Raw genomic sequence first — 15,852 nt, 5'->3', positions numbered from 1 at the left:
AAAAGTTCATAAAGAAATAGCCATATGAATTGAACAGTTTAGTACAAATTTTAAGAAGAGACTCGATTGCATTATATATATTGAACAGATTGAAATTCAAGGCTAAATAAAGGCTTTTATTCACATATAAACATTGATCGGCGAACTGAACCTGCTGAAGTGCAAGAACAAAGCTCATTGGTTCTTGCGGAACCTCAAACTTGTTGCATAACATGAGAATGAACCTCACTTGTTCTTGCAAAAGCTCAAACGTGCTGTGTAACACGAGAATGAATCTCATTGGTTCTCACATGTCAAACGAACATGCTTGAGCTTAAGTTAACCAACTTTGAATTGAGTTGATGAATGTTTATATGTGAATAAAAGCCTAAATTCAATCTGTTCATCATTTATCTTAATTGATGTGGATTCATTTTGCATCATCTCTTTATGAACTTTTTTAAGCATTAAAGTGTCTGTTGCGTAGCCGTCAATTTTTATGTTCTGAAGATGAACGAAAGTCTTACGAAAGTCTTTGAGGGTGAGTACATCATGTTGAATTTACATTTATTGACATAAATCCTACATACATAAATGCTTAGTAGCTCAAAACTCAAGTACTTTTTGTTTTCCTTGTGATTCTTTTTAGATCTTCATGGAGATAATGAAATGAACCAAAAAATATTCCCAGAACCACTAAAAAAAGTGGGCTGTAACTGTACTGTAGTGTTCAAGGCTACTAACCAGTGCATGAAAGGAGGAGACAGAGAAGATTCCCAGACGGGCTAGTGCAGCCTTAGTTGGGCGACTGGCCGTGGCTAGGAGGCTTTTGGGATTGGGTAACTCGCTGCCTTGCAGACTGGCCAGGTAACAACGCATGCGGAAAAGGTCCATGTTGAAGCGTTCAAGGTTCTGTTCCCACTGTTGGATCTGTCCGCAAATAAATAAATAAAATGGTTGATGAGGAAGAGCATTTCATCCAAAAGTTAACAGAATTTCTTGCACAGTGATTGTTTATAATCTATGATGGCAGAAAGAGTATGAGTAATGGACCTCTATGGCTGTAATTGTTCTCAGATGTGAGTGGGGCATAAAAAGAGTTTTTTCCTCCAATCTCCACTTGTCATTATACTTTGTAATAAAATCTCATAGTGGAAACAATTGGATTGAATGCTTTGCTCTTTTGACAAAACAGATGAAGGAACAAGAACATGCCAGGGCCATTAGTCACAGTTCTATGAACATTATCAGTTTGCAGATGAAAATGAAAAAACCTCCAGTCTCATATAGCTAGACATTCAGCTAGTCTGGTCAATATTGCAGCCAAGAACCACCACTTAAACAGGAAGATATTGATGTTGCTTTTTTGTGTAGCCTGTATACTTTGGTTTGGGCTTTCAGTATCAATTAATATTGTACCTCTGGCAATGAGTCTAGAGACACTGTGTCATTAAAGTTTCTTGGCTTTTGGTTTATTACATCCTACTAACTCAACCTCACACTGTTAAAACAAGTGTAATTGAGGCTGGACAGACACTTTGCTGTCAACTCATGGGAACCTTACCCTAACCTAGGAATGCAGTTTTAGGAGTGTGATAATGGATACCGGCATCCTCCCATTACTACAAAAAGGGCTCAGAGTCTATTAAGAACACGCTAGCCAGTCTTTGGAACCTGTTTGAGAATTTTGTTCAAATTGTGTCCCAGGGTATTTGATACAGTATCAACTGATGGCTACCTGGGTTGATTAGGTGAGAATATAATAGTTCTCACACAGTCTGTTCTTTGGTTGTCTGATGCACTTAGGCCTAATTTTTGAAAGCGACATGTTCCCACCACTTTTTGCCAGGGTCGATATTATCCCCACCACTTTTTTTTTAGCATCTCACAGCATGGAGCATGGATGTACCTCATACAAAGGAAACTTCGCCACTTGAGTATAAATTCCATTTGTTTGTGGTAAAGGTTGTGTAAAAGGTAAATGGCATGGATTTTTTTAAATGATTTTATAATGTTTCCTGAGTTGTACTTATATTGTTGATATGACTTTTACATCATAAAATGTCATACTTTAGAAATACTTTAGGCATTTTTCTTTCCTGATATTAGCCCTTTGGCTTAAATGCTCTGTTTCAAAGGGTGTGTCTGCTGTGAGACTTCAGTGAAAACAGCCACTTTTGTGATTGGCTAACATCTTTGCATTTGAAATGAGTATTAGTTTACCTTATGTGGCGGAGGGGGCGTGATTTAGCGAGGTCTGCATGTATGCAAGCACTGCCAGCCAGAGAGAGGCATACTGTGAACACTCGTGGACCAGAGAGACGATAAAGATTGCTGAGAAAGTTACTACGGAGTTCTACGGAGTTGTTGAGAGCGCTGTGAGCGTGAGTTTATTTTGTTTGTATCTGAGAGTTCTGAATGAATAAGTTAAATGATTCCCAGTCACGACAACCCTGTATTCTTCCTCGTTTAAGCATTGAGTACACAGGCAGTCTGTTGATCAAGTGAATACAGTGATCTTGTCATTGCAACATTATTTCTCTCATTAAATGCTTTGACCACAACTAACAGCAAACACGACATTGATATGAATACAGTAAGAGCTTCGTTGTTGAGCATAACAGCATCATTCATTATAACGGCAGTTTGGACAAGTGAGCAGATACAGTCGTGACGTGATTGACAGCTTCAGACATTATAAAGAGAGTTTTCTTTGATCGCTCTCTGTGATCATTTAAATAACAGCTTTGTTTCATGCTATTAACAGAAACAATGTGGAGTTGTTTGTTTATTTATTTGTCTGCGATTTCTGTTGAGACATTCAGATGGTAAAGTCAGAATTTGGTGTAAACAGAATGAGAACATTTCGGTTGCGTCTGTAACAGCATCCTGAACTTGCGCCTTGCTACTGCTCGGTTCAGGACGCGAAGATCTAAGATGGGGTGCAGCCCTCCATCCTTCTGTGGCACGATGAAGTACCGGCTGACTCAGCTTTCTTGGAAGGCTGCGCCTGAGAGCGCCAACCACCGGCCCACCCTTTTTGCGGGGGTGTGCGGGTGGCGAGACTGTGTTTCTGCTGCGCTCTATGTGAGGAGCTCGTACTCGCCACTTGCTGCTCCTGCCCAGCAGCAGATGAGACCTGGGGCTTACGGGGGAGAAACTGCTTGAGCGCCGCAGATTGCTTCTTTGCTTCTTTGCTGTCTCCTTAGTGGCCCGGAGAGCAAGATCAGTGGTCGATCGGAGCTCATTTATCATATCGGCCCCTATCTCATGGCTCTCGCCCAGGTCTCTTAGCTGATCGGCCTGGTATGCCTGCACGATGGACATAGTGTGCAGACATGCAGCAGCCTGACCTGCTGCCGAGTATGCTTTGCCCATTAATGAAGATGTGACTTTGAGAGGTTTAGTGGGCAAAGATGGAGCTTTTTATGGCCGATGCCGTTCTGTACACACTTTCTGTACTGCTGTTCGCTCGCCATAATCTCTCTTATACTTGTGTGATATCGTGTGAGTGCAAACAAAACAATAAAGTCTGAACTCAGACAAAAACACAGAGTTGACGGACAAGATAACACAGAGCGCTTGTTGAAGGCAACAGAAGCTGAAGGCATGTGTTTGCCGGTGTGCTTTATAGTTTCCGGGTCAGTGACGTCACCCCCCATGACGTTCCGTCTCTCTATTGGACTGATGAAATACGTGCTTCACGACACAATCACGCAAAGGCGTTCCCAGAGCGGTGACGCAGCGGGAGTTCCCTATGAACGGGAACATGGATCCATCATGCCTTGTTATTACTGTGCAGGCTCGTGGTGGTGGTGTAATGGTGTGGGGGATGTTTTCTTGGCACACTTTAGGCCTCTTAGTGCCAATTGGGCATCGTTTAAATGCCACGGCCTACCTGAGCATGTCCATCCCTTTATGACCACCATGTACCCATCCTCTGATGGCTACTTCCAGCAGGATAATGGACCATGTCACAAAGCTTGAATCTTTTCAAATTGGTTTCTTGAACATGACAATGAGTTCAATGTACACTGTATATATATTCACTGACAATATATCACATAAGTAGATGATGAAATGTACAATAAACATGAGATATATGTCAATAAATTCAACTCAATTTACTATACAAATTTTGGGACACCGTAATGCTCTCTTTAAATGCATTTGTTATTGTGCATATTGGACATTAGCAAACCCCCTAACCCACCCCCACCCCCACAATCAACCCCCTCTTCTTAAAACAAAGTTACGGCACTGCTGAAGCATGATCTTACTAATTTTTTGTTGTTGAAAAATAGCAAGAGCTGGATGAATTCACCAGTATGAATCTGACTGGCTGGCTTTACATAACTTATGAGACTTGAAACAAACTTGTGATTAATAGGTACCGGGATGATAATGAGTACTTTTGACAACATCGTCATACAATGCTTCGTGTCACTGAATCTCTGAAAGATGCTGAGTTTGAGATTATTTTTGCCTTCTGAGGTAGATGTTTTTGAAATAATCAGTGCTTACCATTTCTGGATGGGCAACATTTCTTATTGCATTTGTAAATGAGTTTCAACACATTTATCTTTCATTTTTTTCTCTGATCTTTTCCCTGACTCATATCTCAAAAGGCATATGTTTAATTGCAGTAGATGCAAGACATGAGCAAGACTTGTGTTTAGGAGGAAGGGTGGGGGGTGGGGGGGGGGCAGTGGAGACTTCAATTGCCCAGTTGGCACTGACTTGTGGAGACAAGACTTCAAAGTAGTCCAGTTTCTCAGGCCATTTAACCTCTTCCCCTTCTCTCATCCAGCCTGGCACCCCTCTGACTCCCCCTTTGACCTTTGCATCAACTTCAGAGGTTCCCATGAAGCATTAACTTGATTGTTATCAGGTAGTAGGAAAAAATGACTAATACCATTGGTCAACTAAAGCTATGTGGGTCATGCAACATCTAAAGCGGTATGTGGGGTAAGATTAACATGCCTTCTGTTAACTTTACTAAGCCCCCAATGATTAATCCCAATGTTTCAGACAAAATAGGAAACTTAGTACATTCTTAACCTTGTCAACACATACACATCTCACAAAGCTTCAAATATATTGACCTAGTAAAAGCACTAAACTTCAAATGTGCATTTGCTCCCTAATTGTCCTGAATTTCTTAATTGTAAGAAATTCAGGCACCTTTCTGTCTTTTTGTTCAGCATATCTCACTTATTAGCACATATCAAGCAAAAGAACATTGGTCAGTAAAAAGAACACAGTAAGTAAAATTCAATTACTTTATTTAATGACTATTAATTGAAACAACACATAGCTGAAACAAAAAAGACTACATAACAGTAATACACCAAATTAATCCGTTTGGTTGCTTACCTGGTTTTCAATAGCCTTTCGATTTTTGGGGTCACCAACAATGGACAACTGCAGCTCTGCCATTTTCCTCATCTTGCCATCCATGTCAATCTTCTGGAGAAGACCACGGATCTGCCCACGTAACAAACGCAGTGTGTCCTCTTTCCCGTAACGTTTCGCAAACAAAGACGCACTAGCCGAATGAATAGCAGTTACCCAGTTCTCCAGGTCAGTCTGGTTCGAGGCCTAAAGAAAAGGAAAAACACATACAAGAAAGGAAATGTAACATTTTACACATAGAAATTACTGTAAAAAAAAGGATAGATAAAGTTATTTTATAAGTGACCTAGAAATCTTAGCAAAATTTTGCATTACTTCATTTTTTTATAAGAACATTGCTTTGTTTTACATCTGCTTGGTTACAAACATTCTTCCAAATATCTTTTGTTCAGCACAAGAAAGAAAATCATAAAGGTTTGGAACATGTAAATGTAAATGACAGAATTGTAATTGTTTGGCTGAGCTATCCCTTTAATACCACCAAAAAACAATACTGGCAGGTAATGTGTCTGCAGTGAAGTGTTTTATTTACTACTAAATTCAGATACACTGCACTAATAAGCATTTGAAAGAGCCAGAGATTGTCTAGCTGACTAAGCCAGAAAATGTTGCAGCATTATTGGCTTGATAATTTAAAAATGCCAGGGCTTACACCGAGAAAAATGGTCCTATCCATTAATTTCCATAAAAAATAAAAATGGTTACAACAACAAGCAAGAGGCTGGTACTCCGTGACATAAAGGCCTGACACTACTGGACTTTGTAGTAACTCCACTACTACACACAAAAACTTGTTGGTCTAACTTAATACAATTGTCACCTATTTTCACATGATTTATTTAATTTTAAACTGGGTTAATGCAAGGATGAGTAAAATTCATCCTAAGTAAATGAGATCACACCAGTTTTATTCGATGCATTCTGTGAATATTTCCTGAACATAATTCACTCCTGTTGAGTCAAACCAGTGCTGTTGATGTTCAGACTGGTGCCCTTGTGCAGAGTTGCGTGAGTTTTCTGTTTTTAAGGAAATGGTAAAAAGGAATGGTAAAGAAAACGACCTGTTAGAGTTGAAGTGTTTAATGTTTAGTTATTGTTTTTTTAAATGAATGTTATCATTGTGGTGAAAAGTTGAGCTTCTGATTAGGTTGTAAGTAGTTGCCGTTCACTCACGTTCCATGATAGTTTGTCTAAGGGGGTAGAACCCTTGACCATATGCAGACTGTGTAAATGATGTGCTGATCTTCAATCTAAATTATTTTATTTAATTCTAGAAAAAGTAATTTTTATTAAAAAAAAAGTAACACAACACTTGTTCATATTACAAGTGTAAAAAAAGGTTTTTATTGTAGCACAAAAAACACACTATTCCCAGTTGAGTTGCAAGCACAAAAATCATGCTAAATCAATTTAAAGTATTTTTTATCATATAAACTGCACTAATGCTTCCGCTCTGCATACACGCAGCTTCTGCACTGCTTCCAATCTGCTTACGTGTCCAATGTGAACTGAACATAAGTTTGTAAGCTCAGGCTACCAACTGACCTGAAAAAGGTAGACATCACCATAGGCATTACTGAGGCAGAACACATTCTCTTTCTTGGGGTGCTCAGGAACAGTCTGGACTACAGCATCCTCTGCTAACAAGGCATAGCATGGAGACTCTGGTTCTGAGGAGGCTTTTCCATAGGTCTCATAGAACAGCAGTGTGCAACCTGCACGAAAAAAAAAAACATGATAGATCCCTTTTTGATGTGTCCTTACTGCACAAATGTGAGTGGCACTGTAAATCACAGCGGCAGTTATGGCAATCATGGGACACTTACCCTTTAGAGTGACCCAGAATTGCTTCCATTTTCGACGGCCCACTAGCTCTAGTTTGTGGTCCTTATGTACAGTGAGCAGGGGCTTGAAAAAGAGCCACCCGGCCCGCCTAACTACACCTTGTTCTTTCTCAAATAGCAAGTCCAGCTGCTCTAAAGAGCCTAGGATTTCCTGACTACTGCTCTCCGTTTCCTCTGAGGAGCTCTCGCCCCAGTCTTCTTGTCCACCTTCTGCTGGAGGCCGCCCAGTCTTCAACTCCCTCATGAAGTTCTTGTAGATATTTTGTCGCAAAACATCAGTTCCCGAATGAAGGGCACCAGTAGAGCCGCTACAGGTATTAAGTGACAGAGAGTGAGAGCGGGTCTGAGACATGCCGTTGGGGACAGTCTTAAGACTGGAGACCTGAGAGGGAGAACTGGTATCTGCAGTGAGGCCATCCACACCACTATCAAAGCAGTCGACCGCCTCATTATATTTTGGCTCCTACAACAAACAGTAAATGGGAAATATTATGAGAATGAGGTTATATATTTGTGCTGCAATGTGAAATCATGTTTACTTGTGGCCTTCAAATTGTCAGTTTTTTAAAACAATTATTGAAATTAAATACATATTCTCATTGATTCTGACCAAAGATTTTTTTTCAAGATTCTAAAGAAAGTTACTGGTGCTTGTTTATGCAAATGCTAATAGTGTTGCAATTCATTTCTTGTTGTTCTTGAATCTTTAAATTGATAACTAATTTGAGGTATCACTTTGTGAGAAAAAAATTGTGAGAAACAAAGATATGGTCACACTTTATATTAGGTGGACTAACTACTACATCAATACTATGCACTTGATACAGTTTAATTGTTATATGCATACATGTTGGTGCATTGCAAGAAAATGTTAAATACTTGCATTATACTTGCACTTGTTTTTTTAAATATATTTTTAACATTGATTTCTGCAAAAGATTCATTCATTAAGATTTTTTTCTGGAGAAAGACAAACATAAATAGTGATGTAAGCAAAAATATTAAATTTCACAAATGTATATTTATTGAGTAATCAACTGTTTTGTAGGTGGTTCAGTGGTCGAAAATCAAATGTGGGTCATTTTGGATAGAGCTGATACTTTTTAAATTCAAAAAAGAATATCTTAGAACAAATAATGGTGAAACAAAAATATATACCGATTTTTTTCTATCACCTCAATTGTAACATACCTCTGTCTGAGTGTCATAAGTATTGTTTTCCAAAATTTGAATGCCTGTGACTCAAATATATTTGAATAGGGTTTTAGATTCTGATTCTTAACAAACTTTCATTTTACAGTTCTTATTTTCAAGGCCTTATGTAGTTCAGTTTCCTATATATATGGATCTCAACGCAGCTCAATATTCGCAATTCCAATTGGCATTTAATGCAACTAAGATTGCCAAAGTCAACAGATTTTACTAATAGACAATCTGTCTAAAAATAAAAATAACGATGCTGCTATCTTTACAGTCATTTTTACCCACATGTAATTTGGCTCCAGATCTCAGATCAAAATTGTCCTTTTAACCCACCTCTACAAAACATATATAAATATATATCAATGGCATCTAATATTTTGGCTTTTATTACATTTATGTTTGTCTTTCAACAGAAAATTTTGTAACAAAATAAAAAAGAAATGAACCACGGAAGTTTCTGAATTTTCTTTGATGTGACATGGAACGACTTAAAAGTTAAATACATTTTTTGATATTTTGTTTTGTATATATCACAGATTATGTTTCTATATTGAAGCTGCCCAGTGATCCAGGGCAACCAGGCAATCTGTCCCAATTGAGTTTTACCAAATGGTCTCTGACGCTGAGAAAAAATGTTCTTGGCTGAAGCGTTTAGACTTGTTCATAACACTATATTTTAGATGGTTTCACATAGTTAAGGTTATGATTATCTGGATATCAGCAATACATTTTTTATTAAAATTGTCCAGAGCCAAATCTTTATTCAGAAAACTTTCCAGTTCACTGATGGAAAAGTCCTATATTTAGAAACTAAAATCCTCCATCCCCTATAATGCATTTGCATCAGTTTCTGATTTTACCAAATCAAAAAGCTGCATTATAATTTATTACAAACTAAACTGGCATGCAATTCTTAGCAGCTAATCCATACAAAGTTGCTAAAATGATTTTAAAACAAATTTCAGGGCTGTAAAAAAATATAATAAAAAATATATAAATATATAAATAAAATATATATATATATAAAATTATAATTCACTGCTTTTTTAAGATGTGAGCAGAAAAAAACGCAGCTGCTTTAAATTACTGATTAAAGAAGAACTAGACTGTATCATATCATGTTACAAGTCTGAAGTGAGTAATACCAGAGTAATGGCTGTATGGAGTAATTTGTAAAACCTTCTACAGACATAGATTTCACAGAAAATATCAAAGAGCTATTCTACTCTTACTCATTAAACGCAGAATGAAAGCCACAGAACAGAAATATCTCACTGCTGACGGTAAAAAAAAAAAAAAAAAAAAAACACATACAAAAACACTGCTATGACTATTATCATAAAATCAGGTTCAGTTAATAAAATGCATATAAGGTCAGAATTAATCAGAATTAATATAGCCTATAAACTACCAGTTAAAGGGTTACTTCAGCGATTAGCATATGGCTTTGTATCAGTAGAAACCCAGGAGAATATTCAAATTATTGTGCTTTCCCCCCTCATATCTCCCTGAGACAAGAGATTTATGCATTTTATTTCTGGAAAAATTCCTCCTATGATGCAAAATGACGATTTTTGCATCATAGGAGGAATGTTTGCCCAGAGGCTAAAGACTACAGCCAGCAGAGGGAGCCATTTCCGCATGTTTTGAATCTGCGCATGGGGGATGGGAGATAACACTCAGCTGGCAGGGAGAGCTCAGCTTGCAGACAGGATCATTTAAACGGGAGCTATGTTGAGCAATGTAAGTCTTCTAACTTCTCAAATTCATTTCTATGAAAGTTAAGCTTGCAAAGGCATGAACTGAAACGCGTGCCAGACTGAACTGGCGTTGTGAATGTATGCCGCGAATGTAGTCGCGATTACCTCAGCTCTCATCACTCGTGCAGTTAGTGCTCAGTGCTGTGATACTCGCGCGGTGACTCACTCATTATATTGAACACACACGTTCAGTTTTTAATTGTAGTGTCTTCTCTAACTCAGTCACAGTAATGAAGTTGGTGGTGTTGGGAATGGCCTCACAGGGCAGCGAAGCATTCTGGGAATTGTAGTCTTTCATCCCCATGGGACAAAAATACATTTTCTGTCTTTTCTCAGTCTAGAAGACACCAAATTCAAAAATAATTTCACATTTCTACTGCATTGATTTCCCAGTTTAAATACAGATTCATCTTCCCAGCGCTGAAGTACCCCTTTAAGTAAATGTAACACTTATTTTATGAGATGAGGTATTCCTCTGGAATGGTTTTGGTCTTCTTACGATGCAATCTTTAATCAATCGACTCCTTGCTTTCTTCAATAACATTAACAGAACTTAATTTAATTTAACTTAACTTTTAACTTAATTTTTGTACACACCAAATGCTAAGCACTGCTATTGCGAGGAATACCTTTCATCTTCAGAGCACTAAACCTAAATTTGGGTTGCCTGTCTCATTGAACTGGCATGTTGCAGGATTAGAGCTTTCAATATTGTGCCCAACATGTGTTCCTGGCAAAGCAACAATTCCCGCAGTCGCACCTGGAACAAGTAACAGTCAAGACTCTGACTGATGCTTGCAACCAAGGAATGCACCTACTATAAGGTATTCCGCTAAAACATAAAAAAAAATGCATAAAAACTAGAATTTGGGAAAAAATAAGCAAATAAAATGGAGAAGATTACTTAGATTCATTCACTGAAATTACTATGCAGCTAGTAGGTGGAAACAAATTAGTGTATTTTATGTCTTATATGAGTGAGTCATTGCATTGATTTGTACTAAAATGCAACACTTTAAAAAAGCTAAAATGTGTGTAGCTATATATAAACCTATCAGGGCTCAATGCTAAGGATTGTTTTTACTGGTTCGGTCAGGAAAATGGTTAACATTTTTACTTGCCCTGCCAAAATTTTTAACTGGCCTCTCAAGAATTTTTAGTTAGTTAGTTAGTTAGTTAGTTAGTTAGTTAGTTAGTTAGTTAGTTAGTTAGTTAGTTAGTTAGTTAGTTAGTTAGTTAGTTGGTTAGTTCGTTTTTGTATAATGTAATTATACAGAAAATAGATTAAACAAACAGTGCTTCAAGTTTTTCATGTAGGTCTAACAGTAGTTCCTATTCAGATGGTCAAATTCAACGTACGTCTGCGTTCCCACCTCCAGGGAATGAGGGTTATATATTGTACATAATCAAGACATTTTCAGGTAGAGAAATTAAATAATCAAACTGAAAATAATGCATAGTCTTCACTGTATAATTGAAATACAGGTTAATCTTTTTAAAGCTACACAATGAATTCAGTTAATAGCAGTAAAAAAAAGAAAAAAGTTTTTCCTTGGTTGATTATCTTTAATGACACAGACGACAGCAAGTATATTAGGCTGCTGCTACTTTAAGACCTAATGTAAGGATCCAATATACTTATAACCAATATGATTTCTTTCTCAACAGCCATAATTTATATATACACACATAAATACACAAATTTTACGCGTATTTATATATTTATTATTCGTTATACAAATTTTGTGTGTATTTGTCTCTTCAAACGCAAGGAGATGAAAAAGGAAACTCAATTCGGTACATTAAGTGTTGATATGTAAAATCTGAATGACCAAAAAAAGAAGGCCAAAGTCGTGTATTAAAAGCGGACTTGGCAACTATGGATATGACGTTCATTATATCCATTGTTGGAAAATGCCCGAAATTTCGATTGGGTGGGTCATAATTTAATGCTTTGTGTGTACTTGTAATCTTGCTGACTTGAAATGGCTGCTTTTCACATTTGTGCTGATGTGAATGACGAGACATGAATGATTCCTGCAATTTTGTTGAGGAGTTGCAACCCCATAACCTAAGCCAGTAATGTAAAGCCATAAAAAAGCCATAGTGATGTTTGTTTGCATTAACATTGCATTACAGAATTCACTTTACTAAGTAAAACTAAAAACAACGATATAGCCACCAAACTACTACTAGGAAATTGAAGGTTTAAAAATAGCATGTTTTAAATTAAATGGAAACAGCCACCCAAAGGACTGTTCTTACCTGAAACTTCTTCTTTTTCCTGGTCAAACTTCCAGTCCAGTCACTGATGCGCCTAAATCTGTTCCTGATGGACACTTTCTTTCCATTATTGTCTACAATAGGCTTAGGTTTTCGACAAGGTAAGGTGAAGGAGGAATATTGCATTTCCTCTGGGCCCCCCTCTGAACAGCGCTCCTCCATCACAGACACAAAGGAGGATCTGTGCTTTAAATGGCTGTCATTTGAAAACTGCAAATCCTTCACCGTAGAGAAGGTGGCAGCAATTCTGGGATCCCTGTAGAGGTCGGTTGTAGTACTGGCAGGAAACTGCTCATCCAAAAACCCCACGTTTGTTGAAATCATTTGTCTTTGGCTGTTATGGGATGCATTGTCTGAATCGTTAAGTTCGGCACTGGTCCCCCAGGGCAAGTCATACAAGGAGCCATCTGAGCTCAGAGAGCTACCTTTACTGCTCTTGAAGCTGGCAACTGCCTGAGCAGCTCCAAGATGGGCATCTAATGAAGGTGTTACACCAGATAAGCTAGAATTGGATTCTAATGTGGGGGAAAACTTGAGGAGCTGAACTGGTCCAGAGCAATCATTCAAAATAAGTGCACTGTTTGAACTGCTATTAAATTCTACTCGAACACTACCATCTTTCTTGATAACAACCCTGGGGCTGCTCTGGTCCTCAATATCCTCAAACCTGGGATTTTTCTCAAGCATCTTTGTGTTAACAGCATAATTATTACAGGGTTTTCTCTTCTCCTTGTGACCGCCATACAAGCAGCCATTTTCAGTAGGCAATGTCAAGCAACCATCAGGCAGCAAGTCCTCTGAAACCCCATTCCACTGACTGTTTGCACCACTCTTTAGTTTATGGGTAATGTAATCATAATGGCGGGACATAAAGGTGCGGCTGTTCTTTGACGGAGAGGAGCCACGACCTACGTTTCTGGACTTCAATGCAGAAAATCCTGAACCAGCATTCCAAAAGCCTAGAGGTGATAAAATGTCTTCTTTGGCAGAGTGGGCCTTGTATGAGTAGGGATTCTGTCTGCTGGGGATGATGAAGCTATTGTTTCTAGAGCCCTGGATGCTGTAGTGGCTCTCAGAGTTTCCCATACTGGATCTAAGAGCAAGAGAAAGATTCTGTCAGTGACATTCTTTTCACTGTTTTCAAGAAGTCAAAGCTTTTTAAATATTGATTTGATGGATTATGACTACTGTGTGTTTCGAGATTCTAATTTAATTGTAGTGTTTTGTTTGTTCATGAATTTTAAGTAATATAAAAGTATGCAACAAGTTACTGAGATCTTTCAGTAAAGTAAGCAAGTCATGGGGCACATGATATGTCATAGTACACAAACTTACCAAGGCAGTTAGGCCTCTTGTGGCCTTGTTGTCTGCACAGTCACCATTCTGTCCTTGATTATCTGTGGGACAAAACACAAAAAAACATGCTGGTCTTAGAATGCATTAGTTTTAAAAGGGACATAACATTCACAGTACAGCAAAAATATCAATGGAATGGTCCACCATTTCTACCATCTCAGGAAATGTGGTACATGTTCAAATGTAACCCTGGAAAACCTTTGATTAATAGGATAAGACTAATGATGTCTGAAGAATTTTTCTCTTTGAGATGTCTACATTACATCCTGCCGGGACAGTTGGTAACATTTCTGGAAGAAAAAAAAGTTGACTTCATTTGCTATCTATTTTTTGATTTCCAGAGACCTTTTTTTCTACACTGCTAAAAAAGCTTTGAGCTAGATACCAAATAAAGCTGCGGTCAGAACATGCTCTTAGTAGCCTGCTATTCAAAGGAGCATACAAACCATACTTCACATCCCTAAACTCTAAAATTATTTAGAGTTTAGGGTTATTTTTTTACCCTCACTGGGTTGAGCCAAATGGGTAGTTTTTTTGGGGGTATATTTTTTTCCACGGTTGGGTAGATTTTACTTAGCTGCTGGGTTAGAAGATAGGTTAATCTCACAAACAACTGAAACAATACACCCCTCCCCCACCCATCCTCCATTACAACAACCCAGCTGCGGAATTACAACAACCCAGCTGTTGAGTTACACAGGGCTTTTTGCATCCACATCAGGAGAAAGCAGTTCTCAACACCACCAAACTATTAAATGCAACGCAACATATAAGGATGAGATATCATTAAAAAGTGCCATTTAGCATCAGTCGATCCGCACAATAGAAATGCAATGTTCCTTGCATATACACTTATTTTATTTGTTAAAATACTGAATGTAATTATTTGCATGTTAAAATCTGTCCACAGAACTCTCTACAGTTTGTTAATGTGCAGGTTATAAGGAGCATGTCACAATATCTCTCTGCTATGAGAAAGGCAGAGCAGCAGTCTAATATTGTTGAAATATTGCACAAAAAAAAACTAACAAAATATTGTCAAATTTGTTCTTAAAAACATAACACATTATTAAATATTAAACTTTCTTTTCCTCACACATGTACAATTTTTGTACATTCCTAGGTTTCCTGGCTTAATAAATAATCCTTTCGATTATTACTGTTCTCTGTGTTGTTGCTCTACTTCTGTGTGTGATTTTAATTTCCAACCTATTTTGGGGTAATTTCAACAAATATAATGGTAATTTTCAAACAAATAAAACAGAACAGCATGTTGGGACAAACCAACCAGCTGGTTCAAACCAACCCCGCGCTAGGTTGCCAAAATAACCCAAATTGTTTTTTGTTTTGTAAATACCCTTCTCTCCTACTCCTAGTCTGTAGCATCCCATCCTACAGCAAAAACTTGTAAAGTCTTGAACATAAAATTAATATTTCCCCCAAAAAATGTAATCCTGTCAATTATTCACCCTCTTGTTGTTCTAAACTTGTATGACTTGTATGGCTTTTATGACTCTTGGTGATCATTCACTTCCACTGTATGGACAAAATCCTTCCACAGAGAAGAAAAAAAGTCTGGTTAAGAACAACATAAGGTTGAGTAAATTATAACAAAAATTTTATTTTTGGGCAAACTATCCCTTTAAGAAAACAGTGTGCTACACATTTCCAAGAACACATGTATACAAGCCAAGAGATGCCGTAACATGGTTATTAAGAGAGGTTAAATCCTCATTAGCTTTAGCAGAGATCAGGAATCAAGTGAATTCCAGAGAGCACTATAGAGAATTCCAGAGAGAACTGGGCGTTCATTTTATTCAACCTCTGTTTTTTGTGTTTTTTCAAAGGATGCTTTACAGTGACCAACAAAAGTTTTTTTTTCCAACAAAAATATTAAGCAGCACATCAATTTTAAATGACAATAATAAGAAATGTCACCAAAATTTTTTTTTATAAATTCAAAATAAAACTTTATTTTGATCAAATAAATGGAGTTAAATGGATTAAATTGC

General features: G+C 37.6%; 1 protein-coding gene across 6 annotated transcripts in view; it reads right to left on the bottom strand.

Moving 5' to 3' along the window:
* Positions 1-15,852, bottom strand: part of tiam2a (TIAM Rac1 associated GEF 2a) — a 117,046-nt gene that overhangs the window by 57,150 nt on the left and 44,044 nt on the right. For all 6 annotated transcript variants that reach the window (XM_067455990.1, XM_067455995.1, XM_067455991.1 and 3 more), the window contains exons 2-7: positions 13,820-13,881; positions 12,467-13,577; positions 7,221-7,701; positions 6,940-7,109; positions 5,356-5,580; positions 724-909 (exon numbers count right to left, since the gene is read on the bottom strand). In XM_067455990.1, coding sequence (XP_067312091.1) covers positions 724-909; positions 5,356-5,580; positions 6,940-7,109; positions 7,221-7,701; positions 12,467-13,570 — 2,166 coding nt within the window. In that variant the 5' untranslated portion in view covers positions 13,571-13,577; positions 13,820-13,881. The remainder of the gene's footprint in view (positions 1-723; positions 910-5,355; positions 5,581-6,939; positions 7,110-7,220; positions 7,702-12,466; positions 13,578-13,819; positions 13,882-15,852) is intronic.

This window comes from Pseudorasbora parva, chromosome 10, assembly GCF_024679245.1.
Source record: "Pseudorasbora parva isolate DD20220531a chromosome 10, ASM2467924v1, whole genome shotgun sequence".
NCBI classification, from domain to species: Eukaryota; Metazoa; Chordata; class Actinopteri; order Cypriniformes; family Gobionidae; genus Pseudorasbora; species Pseudorasbora parva.
This window is presented reverse-complemented; position numbering and strand designations above follow the sequence as displayed.